Here is a 17,812-nt window from a genome sequence, read left to right as displayed (position 1 = left end):
CGGAGGGGGAGTTATAAACAGGTGGTTAGGGGCGTTAGAGGGGCTAAAATGACGGCAAAGCGGCAAAAGATGAGCGATCAAAAGAATCACGGTTATTGTGTGTAAATCTAGGAGGCCAAAAAAGTCCCGAGTTTTATTAGACCTCTTGGTGAGACACTATTCTTAGTAGAAAATACCTGAGAATGGCACAAAATATTTGCATATCAGTATTGAGAACACACAACTGTATTAAACATTGAACACACGTCAGTTCAGTTAACTGGGGAGTGGACATGGATTGAGAAAGGACCTTATCTTCCACCCACCTGCTCGATCCGGACACCGTGTCATTTCCGGACACCGTGTGACTCAGAGACCGTGAGAAGACGGGCGGGGCGGCCGGCGGCTGCGGCAGAGACCGGGTGAACGCCGGCGGTACGGCTGTCTGCGCGGGCGGGGGCGGCATGGCCAGCCGCCCGTCAGCGTCCCCGCCGCCACTGGATCGTCCCCCGCGGCCCTCCTGAGCCGCCGGAGAGCCGGCAGGGGACGGGTCGCCGCTGCCGCCGCCGTTCGAGTACAGCAGCTCCTGGGTGGTGGTGGTTTTTCGCCGGGCCTTGTCACGGGCCGGAGCGGGCGCGGCCCAGGCCGGCGGCTGGTCGGCGGCCTCCCCGTCCGAGACGGAGCCGTCACTGGGCTCCTGCTGCCCGGCCTCGGCGATCAGGGAGAGAACGGTGGCGTCCAGGCCGCCCTCCTCGGTCAGCAGGTGCTGCAGCAGCTGCTGCTGAACGATGCCCGTCTGCTCCATCTGACGACCGAGGGAGAGATAGCGTCACACTCCATACAGCCATCCCTGACATCTATTGAACGATACCCGTCTGCTTCATCTGTGCCGAACTGGAAGAGAGAGTCATGCCACAAGCACCACAAATGTATCAGCATTTTTAGCAGAGATCGCTATTCAACATCCTTCTTTTTTCATTCAGGGCCATGCATAAATGCCAGTTAACTCACCAGTCATTTGGGCTGAAGATTGGGATTTGACATCAACCTGTCGACTGAGCATCCCCCCCAACCACCTACAGTTTTTGCTATCGTGCGACTCCAGGTTAACCTTCCTGTGCTAGAGTGCGAGTTGTCGCTATTTTCTCACCTGTTCCATTTTGACCTCGGTATCTTTGGCGGTGGCCTCGTGCTGCGCGGCCACGCAGCTCTGGTGGATGGTCATCGAGATGAGCTTCTCCAGGAGGTACTCCATCTCCTCCTGGTCCTGCATGTTACGAACCAGCTGGGCAGGGTCCTGGATCGGCAGGTCCTCCTGAAGATGACAGGTCACAGGACAGATGTCAGGGGCGTATACCGTTAGGTCGCTGTCCTCTTGACCTTGTCACGGTGGCTGCAGCTGGCTGTGCAGCTGACAACCTAAATTGGGATGTTCAGATAAGGTGCTGCAATTGACAGGATATGCAACAGATTTATGCATATGACTACATAAATATGTTATCGTTTTATTACTAAGCAATTCGGGGCCGTGAGGCACCACAGAAGAAAACAAGTGTCAAACTCTCACGACTGGTCGCACTCGCCTTGGACTCCTCCATGGCCATGATGCCCGTCTGGCACTCGTTGATGCTGTCGTTGATGTAGTCCATGTTGGCGCGGATGCCCTCGATGGTCTCCTCGAGCTCCAGCATCTGTTGCTGCGTGCAGCCGGCCAGCAGCACCTTATCGCGCTGCTTCATCACCCGCGCCAGGCGACGGCGCAGGGACTCGCGCTCCTTCAGGTGCCTGTGCGAACGACGGACGGGCGGACGGACACAGTGTCATGGAACCGAGCTATTGCCTATGAAAATAAGTATAAACACTTTTATTCTTGCGTATTTAAGCACGAAACGACTACTACGATAGAAAAGCTAGGGCAAGTTCTAAAGTTCATTACCTAAGAGTTACAACCCTGACCTACAAAGAGTTGTAATGTAATCTACATGTAGTTGCGATCTAAATTTTCTCCCTAGCCTCGACTCGGGTCAATCTCACAGACGATTCCCAGAGTATCAGAGTGCTACTGACCGTTCCATCTCCCTCTCCATGCTGGCCACGGCCTGTTTGTTCAGCGCCAGCTGGTTGATGGTCTTTTCCAGCGACTGCCACTTCTTCTTGGCGGCGGCCGGCGAGAACGGCTTGGTCGTGTCGGCGCTGCCTGAGGAAGATAATAGCGGATACTGAGACACGCTCTATTTGCTGATGGGCTTGATTAAGTGACATGTTCTGACAGAAAAGAAACCGAGGTGTTATGAGAACTTGCCTCTAAGAGGATCAGCAGATGTTACGTCAGCCACTATCTTTTCATTTTAAGTGTTTTGATCCTATTGTCCGCATTAAAACGCTCAAACAAATGGAACTGAACTGGAATTCCGTGAAATAACATAAAGCAAAGTTCTGGATGCCAGCACAACTGACATCACGCACTGGAAAGCGCGGTACTCAGTGCCCCGCCACACACCTTTGAGCCTGAGCCTGTTTCGGGTGCGCTGGGGCTTCCCGAGTCTGCGGAGCGCCACAATCTCCTCCTGCTTCCGCTTCAGTACCGCGTCCTTCATCCTCTTCTCCGCCTCCAGAGACTTGATCTGACGAGACAGACACGGGAAGATGGTGAGACAGGTGGCGAGAATGGCGGTCAGATGTGGTCAGGGAGACGACTGACTGCTGCAGAGGATTGAACTTAACATTATGATAGAGGACAGTTACAAGTCACGGCGATGGAAAGAAGTACGAGCGAAATAGGCAGTAAAGGCTACGGCGTAATAATATGAAAAGACTCTAGTTGATAAGCTTCGATTCTGCAACGTTACACTGCACTCCAGACTAATTCCAATTCACAGGAAAACAGTCATGCGGTAGTCTCACCGTGTTTTCGTGTTTCCTGTGCTCCTTTTTCAGCTGCGACATGGCCCTGTGGTGTTGCAGGTCCATCTGTTTCATCTTGTTGGCGTCGTCTTTCATTCGCTGCATCAGCTTCACCTGAGAGCGAGAGTGGGAAAGGGTAAGAATGAAGGTGGATTATATTCTAATATTCGGCAAACGTAGAAAAGTGGCGCAGCTCTATTCAGAGGCCGTCGACTTTGGCGGCGGGTCAACACCACTACATCAAAAGAAAGACACATCAACTCGGGTTACGTTACCAAATATTGTCTACAAACCGTATTTTTTTAATCAAATATTGTGCAAGTGTACATGGAATAAACTGCCCCGTCCATAAAATCCGTAACTCGCGAAGTCTACAAACTAAAACCCACCTTCGTCTTCTTCATTTCAGTCACCTCGCTCTTGAGCGTTTTGACCTGCCGCTCGTACTGTCCCTGCGAGCGGACCAGTTTGGCGTGCTCGCGTTTGGCCGACTGCAGCTTCTTCATCTCCCGCTCCATCTCGGAGAGTCGCTTCTCATAGTCGTCCTTCACCTTACGGACCTCGTCTGAGGAGCCGCCGGAGCGACGGCCGGACGCTGCGGCAGAGGGGGACAGGTGAGGGCGTGGGTGGGGGTGTTACATGAGAATGGACGTTGGTTTCAAATACAACGGTTCCAGATTAGCTGAGGATGATGCCACTATTGTACGCACAAGAAACCAAAACGATAAGTTTGAGTAAGCCACTTTTCGTCAACTTCAAAAGATCCTAGATGAGATAGCCGTCGCAGGTTGTGCGCCAAAATTATAGCCACACCCATTAGCTGAAATCCAGTGAGCGAAAATTCCACACACAACAAAACATAAAGCCACAGATCCGCAACATACTGCCTTTTTCACATACCTCTATCATCATTTTACTGCATCAAAACCTTAATCCATCGCACCCCGTCATTATTAACCGACCCTCACTCACTGATGTTGGAGATGACCTTATCGCGCTCCTGCTCTGTCGCTCGTATCCTCCCGCTCAGCTGGGACAGTTTCTCCTCGTAGTGCTGCCTCATGGTGTCCATGCGCCGCTGGGACCGCTCCAGTTCCTCGATCAGCCGCTGTTTGACTGTGATCTCCGAGGTGAGTTCGGCCAGCTGCTCGTTATAGTCCTCGTTTTCTGCGGGGGTAGAGGGAGGGGTTAGAGGGGATTTGGTGGAAGGAGGAGGAGCAGAGGGACGAGAATATAGGGGATGTCGAAATATACATATAGTCGAGTTACACAATATAACTGAGAGATAAACAAAGCGATTTATCGTTCGTTCGTTCGTTCGTTCGAAGCGATCGTTCGACATATGAGTTTACCCGTCGGGCACGTTTATCTGAAACTTCGTTATACCAGGCAACCTAACTTACAGTTCAGCCTCCAACAAAGCATGCAATACTGCAACAAAAATAAAACAAGAATGTAAGACAAGCCTTGTACTTGCAGTCCCTTCCAAGATAACGGTTGGAAGTTCGCTAAAACAACGATGAACTTTACTATCCATATGCATGCGCCGTATCACAAGAAAGCACATTTATATTCAGGGTATATTATTAGCATTTAGATCATCAGATAGGGAGCAGGAATACGGGTCAGTTTCCTGGTTTATTAGGCCCATTCCCCGTTACCAGCCACCGATAACCTGTCATGCATGGTCCACCAATCACCATCATAGCTCCTGGTCTTTGAGCACCACCACTGCTCTCCCAAAAGCTCCACTTATTCCGACCACACCCGGTCCGTGGCCACTAACAATTCAGCTGGCACGTTCTGTGGCCATCAGCCATGATTGGATAATCCCTCAGCGCCGCCCGGGCCCCCGTCAGCGGCCGGTCGGGCGGCGCCGGGGGCGGCCCACCGTCCGTGGTACGGGCCCATAACTACGGGACGACGCGAGGCGCCCGCTCTCTACACTACCGCGGTGTTGGAGGGACTGCAAGGAATACAGACACCGGTAGGCTGGGATTACATTTACGCTTCCTTTATGCTCATTGCTCACTCCTTTAACAAATTTCTGTACCCACCAAACTCCTATATCTACTCGCTCAATAATTAACTACTTCTGTGTCTACCTTATGTCTTCTTCCCTGACTCCTACCCGAGTAAACCACCTGACGCCCAGTGACGGTGGATATCATCTGCGCTCGGTTATACCTTTGTCGTCGCTGCCGCGTCCGTCCACCGAGCCTTCTGGCTCCGAGTCGGCTCGGTCCGAGTCTGGGAACACGGGTGGCGTTAGTAACTGGCCGGCGGACACCGAGGACACGGCCCCAGGACACGGGCCACGGGGACGGGTGGCTAGCGGACATGACGGACTGAGTGGCCGCGCACCGCGTGCTGTTAGCGGGAGGATCCCATATTTACACAAATATTAATCATCACCAAACGGCCGGCTTGTTATGGGACTCATTTATACACGCACTGGTAAACAGTGTCATGTTAAACTGGATCACATTGGTACAATGAAAAATGTGAGAGCGAAACTTTTAGTTAATAAATCATACGACAAAGCTCAGTCACAACATTAACGCCGCTTCCCATAGCGTGAAACATTTACAGGATAATAACATCAACGCTCCATTACCGACTGTTAACGTGTAGTTAGTCACACCTGTTAATCACAGTAAAATGACGTCCAACCACCAAACACCCTCCCTAGTGCCTTCCTTTGCCGCTCGTCACTCCCCTTCATACCTTTATCGTTCTCGTCCCCACTGTCGCTCGACTGTTCAGTCTCTCTGTCGGCCGAGGATCGACCTCCCTCGCTGGAGGACCGTCTCAGGCCGCTCTTGGTTCGTGCTCGCTCCAGGTCACGGCGGGCTTCCTCAATAAGCTCGGTGACACTGCCAGAGTCGACCTCCACCAGGGAGAGCTGCACGTCGCCTGGGGGTCAACACGGGGTCAGACGGGGTCAGTAGGGTCAATGAGGGTCAGCAGAGGTCAGTAGGGGTCGTGGGTCAACAGGTTCACCATAGGTCAGCGTATGCAGGAAACATGAGAGTCAGAGCTCGGTCGAGTTTGTAAGTCGAGTTCCAAGGTCAGGGAAGACCAGGAGGTATCACCGGAGGCACGTTATTGGGTCAGTTTTGACGATTTGTCGGAATTGCGATGGAAGCTAAAACATCTAAACCAATACAAATGACAGAAACAGCAACATCCGGTTTGACCGGATCATCCAGCAGGTTACAGGCGCTAATTGAAAGTAGCGGATTACTGAAACGGCGTGCACAGTTGAGCTGCTGCAGCTCAGATCACACACGTAATCCGGTGGCTCTGACTCGTGTTTCGTAAGAGCGACCACAGATAACACTCGCACGATGTGCGGTAGCCAGCAGTCGCAGAATAATTACATAGTTCGCGTTCACAAGTACTAATTGTTAATGAGAAACTTTGAAGCTGCTACTCTGAGCAGCTGCTGATAAAAGAGTCTCGGGATCACTCAACGAGCTGGAAAGAAATTGAGTAATTGCTACGAGTTAAGCTCAATGTAAGGCGCTCTAACAGTTAACGGCCATGCCTTGTAGTGAAGACACTGCCCGAAAACAATGCAATGGATAATTGTCTAGAGGAGGCGATGCAAAACTCAAAATCATCGGTCGTTATAACTGGCAACAAGATACCTTCAGGGATTGCAAAAAAAAAAAAAAAAACTGAGAAGGCAAGATCATAAGAGAGCGGGAAAGATTAACGGGAGGACAGAGATCACGAAGATAGACTAACCGATGTCGACAACCTCATTCGACGCGCCCCGAGGATCAGACGAGGACGAAGGACAGGAGCCGCCGCTCGCTCCTCCGCAGTCCAACTCTCCCCCAGTGGTCCCACCGTGCCCCGCGGCGGCGGCAGCGGCGGCGGTGGAAGCAGGACTGGGCGGGGAGGATACGGCGTGTACGGTGAACGTCCGGTCCAGGATGGCAGGAGCGAGCCCCTCAAACCGGCGCACCATGGTCCGCACCATACCCTCGGCAGTCACAACTTCAGAAGTGACGACCTCAGAGGTCACGGGATCGGCTGAGGGAGGAAAAGGGGAAAGGATGAGGATAGGGAGGTGAGATAAGTGGGGAAACGATTCTTGGAGTAGTAGAACACATCAAAAATAGGACATAACTTAGTGTTAGCATTTTATTAAATGTTAGGGAGCCGGTAGGTCTCATATATAAAAAATGAGCTAGCCTAGGACACGCGGAACACGCTAATACTGAAGCTTCAATAGATTTGTTATCACATACACACTTGTTAATGATCTAGTGCCAGCCTGACGAATGCCCCTCGTCAAAGCGGTGCACCGCATCTAACCTGTGCCCGGGTGGCGGGGGCTGGTGCTGAGTCGCGACAGGTTCCTGTTGACACCCCGCTTCCTGAGCTGCTCGCAGGTACTCTCTGACTCCATCAGCCGGGCACGGAGCTCCTCGATCTCCTGCAGGTACCGCGATACCAGCTCGCTGACATCCCCGCTGGGGTCTGTGGGACGGACAATGGTTACAGAAAGTCAGACATGGTCGGGCTGGGTCGTGTCACCACGCAGGGACGTTGTGATGACGTCTCTGAAAATCAAGATGAGAAAATCGAGTTACATCATCAGATGAACCGCAGATTAAGTTCCCGGCGTTACAGTTGACCTTATCAACGAGCAGACCCGTGAAGAAATCGAACATTGATCGAATTGAACAGAATGGGATCTGATGGAACTTGGCTGATACGAAACAGATTTATAAAAAAAAAACTAAACGGCCAAATTCCGTTGTTGAGAGAAATGCACAACAATCATGGCTGTATAATGTTAAATTGTGCGTTTTCGCTTTTCATTTGGCCACCAAAACATGAAAATGTGACTAAAAAGTGCGTTCCATTCCTCGTTCCCTATCCACTCACCAGCGCCGATCCACTCTCCGGCGGCCTTCTCTGCCAGCAGCTGGGTGTTGCGCGCCGTCAGCGCCGTGATCGTCTCCTGGATGGCCTTGATTCGCGTCCGCAGGTTGGCGTTCTCCGTCTGCAGCATGTTGTTTTCGTGGTACATGTCGTTGATGGCCTCCGTGCCGTCCTCGGTCACCACCCGCTTACCCTGGAGGAGAGTGAAGGTGGGCTTTAGATAACGGCCTCATGTCAGGAGATCGAGCACTTAAAACAAAGGCAGTTAAACGAAGGGAAGACAAAACAGGACGGAACGGACCAGCTGTGTTATAAATAACATTTAGCTGGAAACTCCAATTCAATGGACAGGTCAGCGGCTCATCAAATAACAGCCATCAGAAAATATTAACATATAAGTCGTTTCCGAATTCTGGAGGGATTCTAAAATGTTCAAAACTTATGACAAAGTGATCATAGCAGACGCTCACCTAGCCTCTACTCCATCAACTCCTAGCCTGTCTGTACTGAATACAGGGAGAGGTACTGTGCTGCCGTGAAAAGGAAAAGAAGCGTAACTCGCTTTTGACGATTTTTCAGGAGAGCGATTTTTCTGTTTTACCTTTTATTATCGTCGGTTCTTAAATAAGCAAAAAAAAATTGGTGTCAAACTGTTCGCAATACTGCACTGAACCTAACAGTGTTAATATTTTTTACGTGGCATATAAGATATTGCTAAAAAATGGTGTAAGGTGTTTTTGCTTTTCACTCGATGCTCAAATTGCAGCGAGGCATGTAGGGAAGAAAAGCGTAACTACATTCACTCAAGTCCGGCAACCGTATGTGCAGCGCGCGGCTCCATAGCGAAATGCAAAAGAAGCGTAACTACGTAGTTACGCTTCTTTTGCTTGCGAGCTCTTATGGTATCGGCAAAATTGCGGTGTTTCAAATACGCCAGGACGAAGACGTCTTTTCTCCATTTCGGATGCCTAGATGCCTTTCAAAATAGCTCACGACTTTTCATGCTTAGACTTCATGCTTCATGCTTAGCAATCGCGGCCGTCAGGTCGCCACCTTCGGTACTGGCAGGTCAGACAGGCTGGACGGCCGTGGGGTCTCCTATACCGGTGCTAGCAGGCCGGACGGCCGTGGGGTCGCCTATACCGGTGCTAGCAGGCCGGACGGCCGTGGGGTCGCCTATACCGGTGCTAGCAGGCCGGACGGCCGTAGGGTCGCCCCTGTCGGAGCTGGCAAGTATGTAGGGCAGGTCGAGCGGCCGCCTCCTTCGGTGCTGGCAGGTCGGGCAAGCTGGGCGGCCATATGGTCAGCTCTGCCGGTGCTGGCGGGTCGGGCGGCCGTGGGGTCGCCTCCGCCGGTGCTGCAAGGCCAAGTGGCCGTGGGGTCGCCTCCTTCGGTGCTGGCAGGTCAGGCTTCCTTGGGGTTGCCCCTGTCGGTGCTGGGAGGTCGGGCAGGCCGGGCGGCCACGCTGTCGGCTGTCGCCCATGTTGGTGCTGGGAGGTCGGGAAGCCTGGCGGCCTTCGGGTCGCCTCTTCTGGTGCTGGCAGGTCGGGCAAGCCGGGCGGCCGTGGGGTCACCTCTGCCGATGCTGGCGGGTCAGGCGGCCGTGGGGTCGTCTTTGCCGGTGCTGGCAGGCCGGGCGGGCGTGGACTCAACTCTGCCGGTGCTGGCAGGTCGGGCGACCATGGGGTCGCCTCATTTCGTGCTGGCAGGCCGGGTGGCCACGTTTTCGCCTCTGTCAGTTCTGACAGTCCGAGCGGCCGCGGGTTTTCATCTGTCTGTGCTGGCAGGCCGGGCGGCCGTGGTGCCGTTGGGTAGCCTCTGCCGTTGCTGGCAGGCCGGGCAGCCGTGGGGTCGCCTCTGCCGGTGCTGGCAGGTCGGGCAAGCCGGGCGGCCGTGGGGTCACCTCTGTCGGTGCTGGCGGGTCGGGCAAGCCGGGCGCCGTGGGGTCACCTCTGCCGGTGCTGCAAGGCCAAGTAGCCGTGGGATCGCCTCCTTCGGTGCTGGCAGGTCGGGCGGTCTTGGGGTCGCCCCTGTCAGTTCTGGCAGTCCTGGTGGCCGGGGGATTTCATCTGTCGGTGCTGGCAGGCCGGATAGGCCGTGCGGCCGTGGGGTCGCCTCCTTCGGTGCTGGCAGGTCAGGCTCCCTTGGGGTCGCCCCTGTCGGTGCTGGGAGGTCGGGCAGGCCGGGCGGCCACGTTGTCGGCTGTCGCCCATGTTGGTGCTGGGAGGTCGGGAAGCCTGGCGGCCTTTGGGTCGCTTCTTCTGGTGCTGGCAGGTCGGGCAAGCCGGGCGGCCGTGGGGTCACCTCTGCCGATGCTGGCGGGTCAGGCGGCCGTGGGGTCGTCTTTGCCGGTGCTGGCAGGCCGGGCGGGCGTGGGGCCGTTGGGTCGCCTATGCCGGTGCTGGCAGGTCGGGCGGCCTTGGGGTCGCCCCTGTCGGTGCTGGCAGGTCAGGAGGCCTTGGGGTCGCCCCTGTCGGTGCTGGCAGGTCAGGAGGCCTTGGGGTCTCGTCCCTGTCGGTGCTGGCAGGTCAAGAGGCCTTGGAGTCTCGCCCCTGTCGGTGCTGGCAGGTCGGGCAAGCCGGGCGGCCGTGGGGTCACCTCCGCCGATGCTGCAAGACCGGGTGGCCCTGGGGTCGCCTCCTTCGGTGCTGGCAGGTCGGGCGGCCTTGGGGTCGCCCCTGTCGGGGCTGGCAGACCGGGCAAGCCGGGCGGCCATATGGTCAGCTCTGCCGGTGCTGGCTGGCCGGGCGGCCATGTGGGGTTGGATGTCGAAATGCAGGTGGGAAGATCCCGCCCCTGATCGTCCTATTTCACCAGAACTCGCTCGACTCTACTCCTGATTTCACATTTTCCTTTAGCTGCACGTGGACCTTTGTTCCGTATTTTTTTTATCGTTTCAGTTCTAAACCTCTTCAGAGACCAAGTCTGCTCCTAAACCGCAATTTGCACACGCTTCTGATAGAGTTCACAGCGAGCATGCACCACAATCAATAAAGTAAACTATTTGATATCGCTCGTGTGGCCTTGGTCCAGGGTATGGCGTGGCACCCCATACCTATACCTACTATTTCAAGTTGGTGGTTTTGAACTTTGGTTGCTTTTATCTTATAGTTTTCCTCCATTCAAACGCCCGGATACCTACTAGAAGATATTGGTGAAACATAGAAAGGCGGCAAACGCAAGCAAGAAGGGCTTAATATATTTTTAATGCTAATTTTCCTGGCAAAATTAAACTTCTACCAAGTGTTATGCACTCACCTGAAAGGCAAAAAAAGCGCAAGTGCGTAAAAGTCAGCGCGGTGATAAGCAAGAAAAGCGCAATTACTTAGTTGCGCTTTTCTTGCCTATCACATCGTCCTGACCGCTGCAGATACGCTTTTTTAATTGCTGCGTTTGTAGTTATGCTTTTTTTTGCTTGCGGTCAGGGAGGATGAAAAACATTTACGCTTTTCTCGAAAAAGAAAATTTGATATAACTCGAACAATTATACGAATTTCGAAAAACGGTTTTGCAGAAAGATGCAGATTGCTATTCTCTATCTAATGGTATCAAAATCTCAAAATCGAAAAAATGCGAGTTACGCTTTTCTTGGTTGTCACGGCAGTGTGGGGTATCAGTGTACTCCATCAATTATCACCGACCTGTACTGAATACAAGCCAAAGTACAGCGGTCGAATACAGGGTACTCCATCATTTTCTAACCTGTCTGTACTCCATGAGCTCGAGTTGCAGCTGCTGGATCTCCTGCCGCAGCAGTGAGATGGTGCGCGACGTCTTGTCCTGGTTGATAGTCACCCGGTTCTTGATGTTGCGCGCCCGGTTGGCGTACTTCAGCGTGTTGAGCGTCTCCATGAAGTCGGCGTCAGAGGGCGACACGCAGGCTATCATCACTGTCCGACTGTTACCTGTAGGGGCGAAGGGGAGAGGTGTGTCAGTAAGCAGAGGCGACTGTAGGCATAAAGCCGGGAGCGATGGAAGGACGAGTTCTAGCATCTGAACTGGCTGTTGCTCATGCCATGGTGGTGGGAGAAAGAGTATTGGGTCAGCGAAGGTGATTGCTCCCAGTCGAAGTCACGGTGGAATAATCGATTTGCCAGGCGCTGAGCTATCGGACCAGCTGCGACCGCACACATCTTCACGGTCACACAGCAGCCAGACACCGGCTCCGAAGGACTTCGACGGACTCGGGCCACCCCGCGGCCACAGGGTTGACGACTCTTACATACATGTTCTCAGCATCGACTCACCTCCGAGTGAGTCCTGCAGCAGCCGAGTCAGCTTGGAGTCCCGGTACGGCACGTGGGAGATCTTGCGTGTTTCATCACCCAGTGCAGAGATGACGTTACCCAGCGCCAGCTGAGGGGCGGAAGTGACGGGATGATAAATTTCGAGTGAGCCGGGAAATACAGTAAAATAAAGTCGGCTATCAGGGGTATAATACGGCTGACTGTTTAATAATCGAAACGAAACTTAATCTTCCGATGCAGTTAGTAGCAAACAAAAGAATGAAACACAAACGAAACCAAGGTGGTTATGCCAACAGCTTTTCCCGCTATAAAAACTGGATGGCCAAGTCCAGAAATCGGACTCCCGAAAATTTAATGTACTGCGTCTGCATGCCTCAGCCATCTTACAACCAGGTTCTTACGCTATCTGCATCAGCTCACCAGTCCGCAGTTGATGGAGATGCCCTCCTTGGCTCTGTCTCCGGTGGCTCCTGTCCTCTTCAGTCGCTCCGAGCCGGCCAGGTCGACAAAGTGGAACTTTGCCGAGAGCGTCTCGAACTCGGCGGGCTGCTCCTGTTCGCCTCCCTCGCTGCTGCTGATGCCGTCAGCCGACTCCGTCTCACCGGCAAAACCCTGGGGTCAGAGGTCAGGTCAGGTCAGGTCAGATTGGGTTGGGTCGGGCGCTGATACCACCACCGACCTCGTCTCACCGGAGAAACCCTATGAAGACAAGAAACGTCAGATTCATTTCAGATTGTGCAAAAATGTTAAATGTCAGGTCGCTAAGGTAGACAGACAAAAATGAGATCGGCTCTTCACTCGGGTCAAGCCGAACAATCCTTAGGCCTTGACACCAGTCGCGTGCATCACATGCCGGTGCAACAATATTCCGACTATGCATTTTGATGAGGAATAACGATGGATAAATCAATCGTGTTACATCGTTGATCATTAAAATATAAAATAGGCATCATTAAAACTAGCAATGGTCGACGAGATATCTTGCGAGAAATGTGCGATGGCATTCTGTAGCGAAGCTCAAGTGTTTGGAGTCCAATGAGATGAATGAAATGAGATGAATGAAATTTTTGTGAAGTGGACGCTAGAGCACTGAGCAAAACAAAGTCATTGAGGCGAATTAGCGCACACAGACACACCATGATATCAATTCGTGAAAATGCTTACCGTGATCGCGTACGTGTGCACGCGACAGTCTGGTATGTTGAGCGTGTTGATTTGCGCGCGAGATGAGAGGCCTAGGCTAGATAGCGTCGTCCCCATATTTTAGGCGATTCTGATATCGACTCGAAGTGACAAAGATCAAATTTCAATGACCTATATGCTCCACTCAATGTGTACACACCACTTCAAATACTACGTCACGGAGAGCAACAAGCTCATTCTGATCTCATCTACGCCAATCTTGCGTTGATCTTGCGTCCGTCAATCAACGAGAAATAATAACAAATATGGCGCCAATGCGTCTCTTGACCTTGAAAAACGGCAAAACAACGCGCGCCACTAAATAAAATGAGTTAGCACTAAAAAATAGCGATGTCACTAAATTTACAAAAATGCATACCTATTTCCACCAGAATCTAAGTTATAGTTAGGTACAGCCCTCTGCAAACTGCGTGGTAGGTATTCTTTTTTGGACAAAACTAAAAATAACGCGAATACTATGCTATCGGTCACTCAGAAATCGTAAAAGCAAGACGCGCGAGACTTCGTACCCTAGATTGGCATTACCATCGTATTCATTTTCCATCCAGTCTGGCAACAAAACCGAAAAGTGTATATTTGCCCCCAAAACAAACTTTTGCATTTTGTTGCCACACATGGCGTATACATTGTTTAGTGATAGACCCAATCGAAGGAGTGGAGCGTGGCGCATTTATTTGCAGTCAGTTCCGACCGAATGATAACATAGCTTTTGAGTTATTACCAGTTTTCTCGAAAAAAGAATACCTACCACGCAGTCTGCTGAGGGCTGTACAAGTTAAGACCTAAATAATGCACAAATAATGTCATTAGGTATAAAGTAAGCTGACCAATCATAGCTTTGGTTTACTACATACCTCATCCGTTCGTTTTTAGGCTGCGACTGATGAAAGCTCTAAATGTGGGATTCCGCCCGATCCTATCCTTTGCTCTTGTCGATTACATTGCTGAGACTTGGGCTTAGCCGAAAAAGAACTCAGACAGAATTGTGGCAGAAATGGTGTGACTCGGTCGCTGTTATTTGGAAAGCCCCATACCACAGGTCAGCTTGTCAGTGGTTTCAGCGCCTGCCAAAACTGAAAACTGTTCTGACTGCCGGCAACGTTTTGAGCTCCCGCCCTAGCCCTTTTATTCCGTACCCCCCCCCCTTCCCCGTTCGCCCGCTAGGTTCTCAGTATACTCACGCTGTCTGCTCGTGCCACGCGCATCTGTTTGATGATGAGCGTGAAGATGGCGTGGCTGCGACTGCTCTGGACGTTCATCTGGGTGCTGGCCGTGGTGCGACTGAGCGCGCCCACGCGCAGACACTTGAGACAATCCTCTGCCGAGGTGACCGCGCGGCAGGTCACCCCCATCGTGTAGATGCCGCCGCCGGCGTCCTCGTGGATGCGAATCGCAGACTTCCGACCCTGGGGGATAGAGGACGGCCGATTAGCTCGCACTCAAAAAATATTGCTCTTGAGATAAGTAGCCAAATAAACCAAACTGATCGACTAAAAATATCAAAATTCATACATTAGTTGCCTTCAGCGTTCCAATTACAAGCGGAGATCCGCGGGGATGCTGATCTCCCCTGAACTCCGCTACCCTCCCCTGCCCTTCACTAAGCTGACCCCCGCGTCCCTCCACCGCCCTCACACTCACCCTGTTCACACCAGACTGGTCCAGCAGGTCGATCACCTCCTCGTTGTACAGCTCCATGAACTGGGCGCTGATCTTGAAGTCGGCCGCCGGTTGACCGGCCCTCCGCGCCGCCTCCTGTCTCTCCTGGATGCCCCTGAAGAGGTGGTCGACCGCCCGAGGGATGATACCGGCCGACTCCGGTCCGGCGTCCATCTCGAAACCGGTACCCATCGTGTATGTTTTACCGGAGCCCGTCTGGGGGAGAAGAGAAGGAGGTTACTTCTCGTCTTTCAGGAAGGGCATTCCCATGTTGCCGCTCGGTAAATTCATTTTACTACTCCTACAGAAGATCGCTTCACCCCGTCCCGCCAACGAGCAGCACACCTGCCGTCGCGTCGTGGCCGCTACGTTCCCTGCACCACTCGCCACCCATCCCCTTCCCATTCCGACCCTGGAAGGCCCCGACCGATCTCAGTCCTGACTCCCATCCATCATAAGCCCCGGTCGGGCTGTCACCACGGGAGTGCCACCGTATGGCGCACAAGGCGTGGAGTCGTCCCAACTCCCAGGAAACTGCGTAAAGACGGGTTCCGGTGCCCAAGTGAGGTAGCGTGGAGCGCATACCAAGTCAAAAGTCAGCGCTAGAGCGTCAGCGAAGAAAACTGGACAGGGCGGCCGCGGCGATATGTCGGGACCGGAAGACAGAACAGGCTGGTGACGTCTGTGAAACGTAAAAGGAGAGAGACACGCACATGGAGTCCACCGGCGAGGCTATCGTGGTATCTCAAACGTCAGGGATGGGACTGGAATTCGGACCGAAACCACTGAGCAGGCTGCGGTCGACCTTTGAAAAAACAGCCCCGAACTTTACCGAACAAAGTTCGCCGATCTCTAAAAGTCAGCGAGTTTTGTCGGTTCTACCGAGCTCTGGCCGAGCACCCACAAGAAAAACATACAGACTCGACGCATATCCAGACGATTGTATACTAGAATATCTGACGTAATACGCCACACGCATTAAACCGAGCCGAGCCACATGCATACATTCAGTCCGGGCTAGCCACTATGAACATAATGACCCCATACGCACAAACGGTTGCTGAAGAGCCGCAGTGACTAAAAGCAAGAGGGTCCTGCAGCATATCAGTCTGTCACCGGTAGCAACTCATTACACTCCGACCTGAGATATGGCGTGGCCACGCTATGGCCTCGGCTATGAACCGCCACACTGACACGCCAGTCGAGGTCACAGCGGTCTCACACTGTGGAGCTCACAGAAGTCACACGCCCCAGGGGTCACAACGGTCGCCGGTTACACTTGCGGTCGGATGAAGGATGCTTCCGGTACAAAATGCGTAATACTAGTACAATGGCACCCCTCTATTGTTTGGCTTGTCAGTACTAAGTTCAAAATCATAAACGCATATTGACTATTAAGTCAACAGTGTTGTAAATTTTTAGGTAAATGCAGTGATTGTTAATGTTAAGTCTCATTATCAAATCATAGCGTGATTTAGTGTGGAAATTGGCTATAAAGTTCAGCTCAGGAAGTTGCGTCAGCGTGCTTATGAAACGGTTAAACCATCGCAGCGTCTCAAATCCGCATGCATCACACGCACATCAGTAAAATCACGCAAGCCTTGGCGTCACTCCTCGATAAATGAAATTAGGTAAATGTTCGCTTTCCTTTCCCTCCTAGGGCCTGCCATTTTCTCCCTAACTCTGTGAATAGATCCCAGCTGTACCCCCAGTAACGGTTTTGGACCTGACAATGGGCCGGTCCTGTCCGCTCCCAGACCCAGTGCCGATAGCTGCGTCCCGGCCTCCCCACGCCATGCCGGATGGACGGGAGGGCAGACCAAATACAGCGGCGGCGTCCGGCAGCCCGGGGCGCCGTCCCCGACGCACAATGGAATCAGGCCCGGCCTCGGTCCGTGGAGGGACGACGCTCCAGGGTCCAGACAGTACAGCCGTCGCACACAGCTGACTGCTGGGTCTGTAGGAACTATTAGGGTATGGCCCAGCGCAACAGAGAACAACACCGTGAGGCTAGTTAGACAAAACAACAATAGTCTGCGGAGTCGCTGCAACGGCACAGTACTCCACTATATGCAGAGATCAAAGGGCAGAAACCAAAACAGGAACCCGCTAACCACAAAGTGTCTCTGCCACCGCATTGCAGACAAAACTGATCTCTGCCGACACGGGCCAACAGTGGGCCACTTCACCGAATTGCTACCGTCGTTCTTTTGTCGAGTCCGCAGCGTGATGCGGCAGACATGAAACAGAGCAGCCGACACAAAACATCAATTCGGCGTGACCTGCTTTGATGTTGCCGCCAGCGCGAGAACGGGCAGAGATAGATACCGTCCCACATCCCAGAATTAACCGGCACCAGACACGCTGCGGTAGCAGTAGTTGAAGAGGGCCTCAGAGACGTCAGATGGGTCATCTGGGAGATTTACAGACAACCGAAAATGTAGAGGCTGAGCAGTGAGCACGACAGACATGAATATGAATGCTTGCAGCCCGGCTCTCAGCATAAAGGGCTGGCTCTCGCGGATCGGTGTTGCGGACACGCGATATGCAATTCAGAGCAGAGCTCCACTTGGCCAGACCCAACAACCTGTCTGATGTAATTCAGTCACGGCCAAATTCGTTCGGCTGCCTGGCCGTCAAGATAGAAACCTACATAACAATTAACAGGAGGGCGCATGCTGTGCCGTGAGAGCAAGAAACCTCACCATGGGATCTAACGTCATATTCGCACCTTCTATTGTCTAGCAGACACTTCGGTAATGTGTCTTCTCTTTTTACCCTTCCACACCTTTCGGCCTTGAGACTCGCGACAAAAACCGCCGGTAATAACGGTTAGCTCGACCTCGGTGTCGCCCCCCCCCCCCCCCACGTCCCCTCGATGACTCCCTGACTGTGTTGTTTTCCAGACTGGAGGCCGA

The 17,812-nt window shown here is 52.9% G+C and overlaps 1 protein-coding gene across 4 annotated transcripts in view; it reads right to left on the bottom strand.

The window, feature by feature from the left end:
* The window catches only part of LOC122394054 (kinesin-like protein KIF21A), a 54,958-nt gene that overhangs the window by 6,986 nt on the left and 30,160 nt on the right, over positions 1 to 17,812 (bottom strand). The window contains exons 4-21 of one of the 4 annotated variants that reach the window (XM_043390615.1): positions 14,877 to 15,110; positions 14,417 to 14,641; positions 12,453 to 12,644; positions 12,033 to 12,141; positions 11,488 to 11,690; positions 7,789 to 7,978; positions 7,213 to 7,377; positions 6,637 to 6,927; positions 5,611 to 5,799; positions 5,071 to 5,133; positions 3,856 to 4,050; positions 3,273 to 3,478; positions 2,884 to 2,997; positions 2,480 to 2,603; positions 2,047 to 2,176; positions 1,563 to 1,764; positions 1,130 to 1,294; positions 306 to 784 (exon numbers count right to left, since the gene is read on the bottom strand). In XM_043390615.1, coding sequence (XP_043246550.1) covers positions 306 to 784; positions 1,130 to 1,294; positions 1,563 to 1,764; positions 2,047 to 2,176; positions 2,480 to 2,603; positions 2,884 to 2,997; positions 3,273 to 3,478; positions 3,856 to 4,050; positions 5,071 to 5,133; positions 5,611 to 5,799; positions 6,637 to 6,927; positions 7,213 to 7,377; positions 7,789 to 7,978; positions 11,488 to 11,690; positions 12,033 to 12,141; positions 12,453 to 12,644; positions 14,417 to 14,641; positions 14,877 to 15,110 — 3,476 coding nt within the window. Of the gene's footprint in view, positions 1 to 305; positions 785 to 1,129; positions 1,295 to 1,562; positions 1,765 to 2,046; positions 2,177 to 2,479; positions 2,604 to 2,883; positions 2,998 to 3,272; positions 3,479 to 3,855; positions 4,051 to 5,070; positions 5,134 to 5,610; positions 5,800 to 6,636; positions 6,928 to 7,212; positions 7,378 to 7,788; positions 7,979 to 11,487; positions 11,691 to 12,032; positions 12,142 to 12,452; positions 12,645 to 13,196; positions 13,505 to 14,416; positions 14,642 to 14,876; positions 15,111 to 17,812 lie in introns of those variants that run through there. The other 3 variants (XM_043390619.1, XM_043390628.1, XM_043390638.1) reach the window with 3 other exon arrangements.

Source organism: Amphibalanus amphitrite, unplaced genomic scaffold (genome assembly GCF_019059575.1).
Source record: "Amphibalanus amphitrite isolate SeventyFive unplaced genomic scaffold, NRLGWU_Aamphi_draft 000025F_arrow, whole genome shotgun sequence".
Classification (NCBI taxonomy): domain Eukaryota; kingdom Metazoa; phylum Arthropoda; class Thecostraca; order Balanomorpha; family Balanidae; genus Amphibalanus; species Amphibalanus amphitrite.
This window is presented reverse-complemented; position numbering and strand designations above follow the sequence as displayed.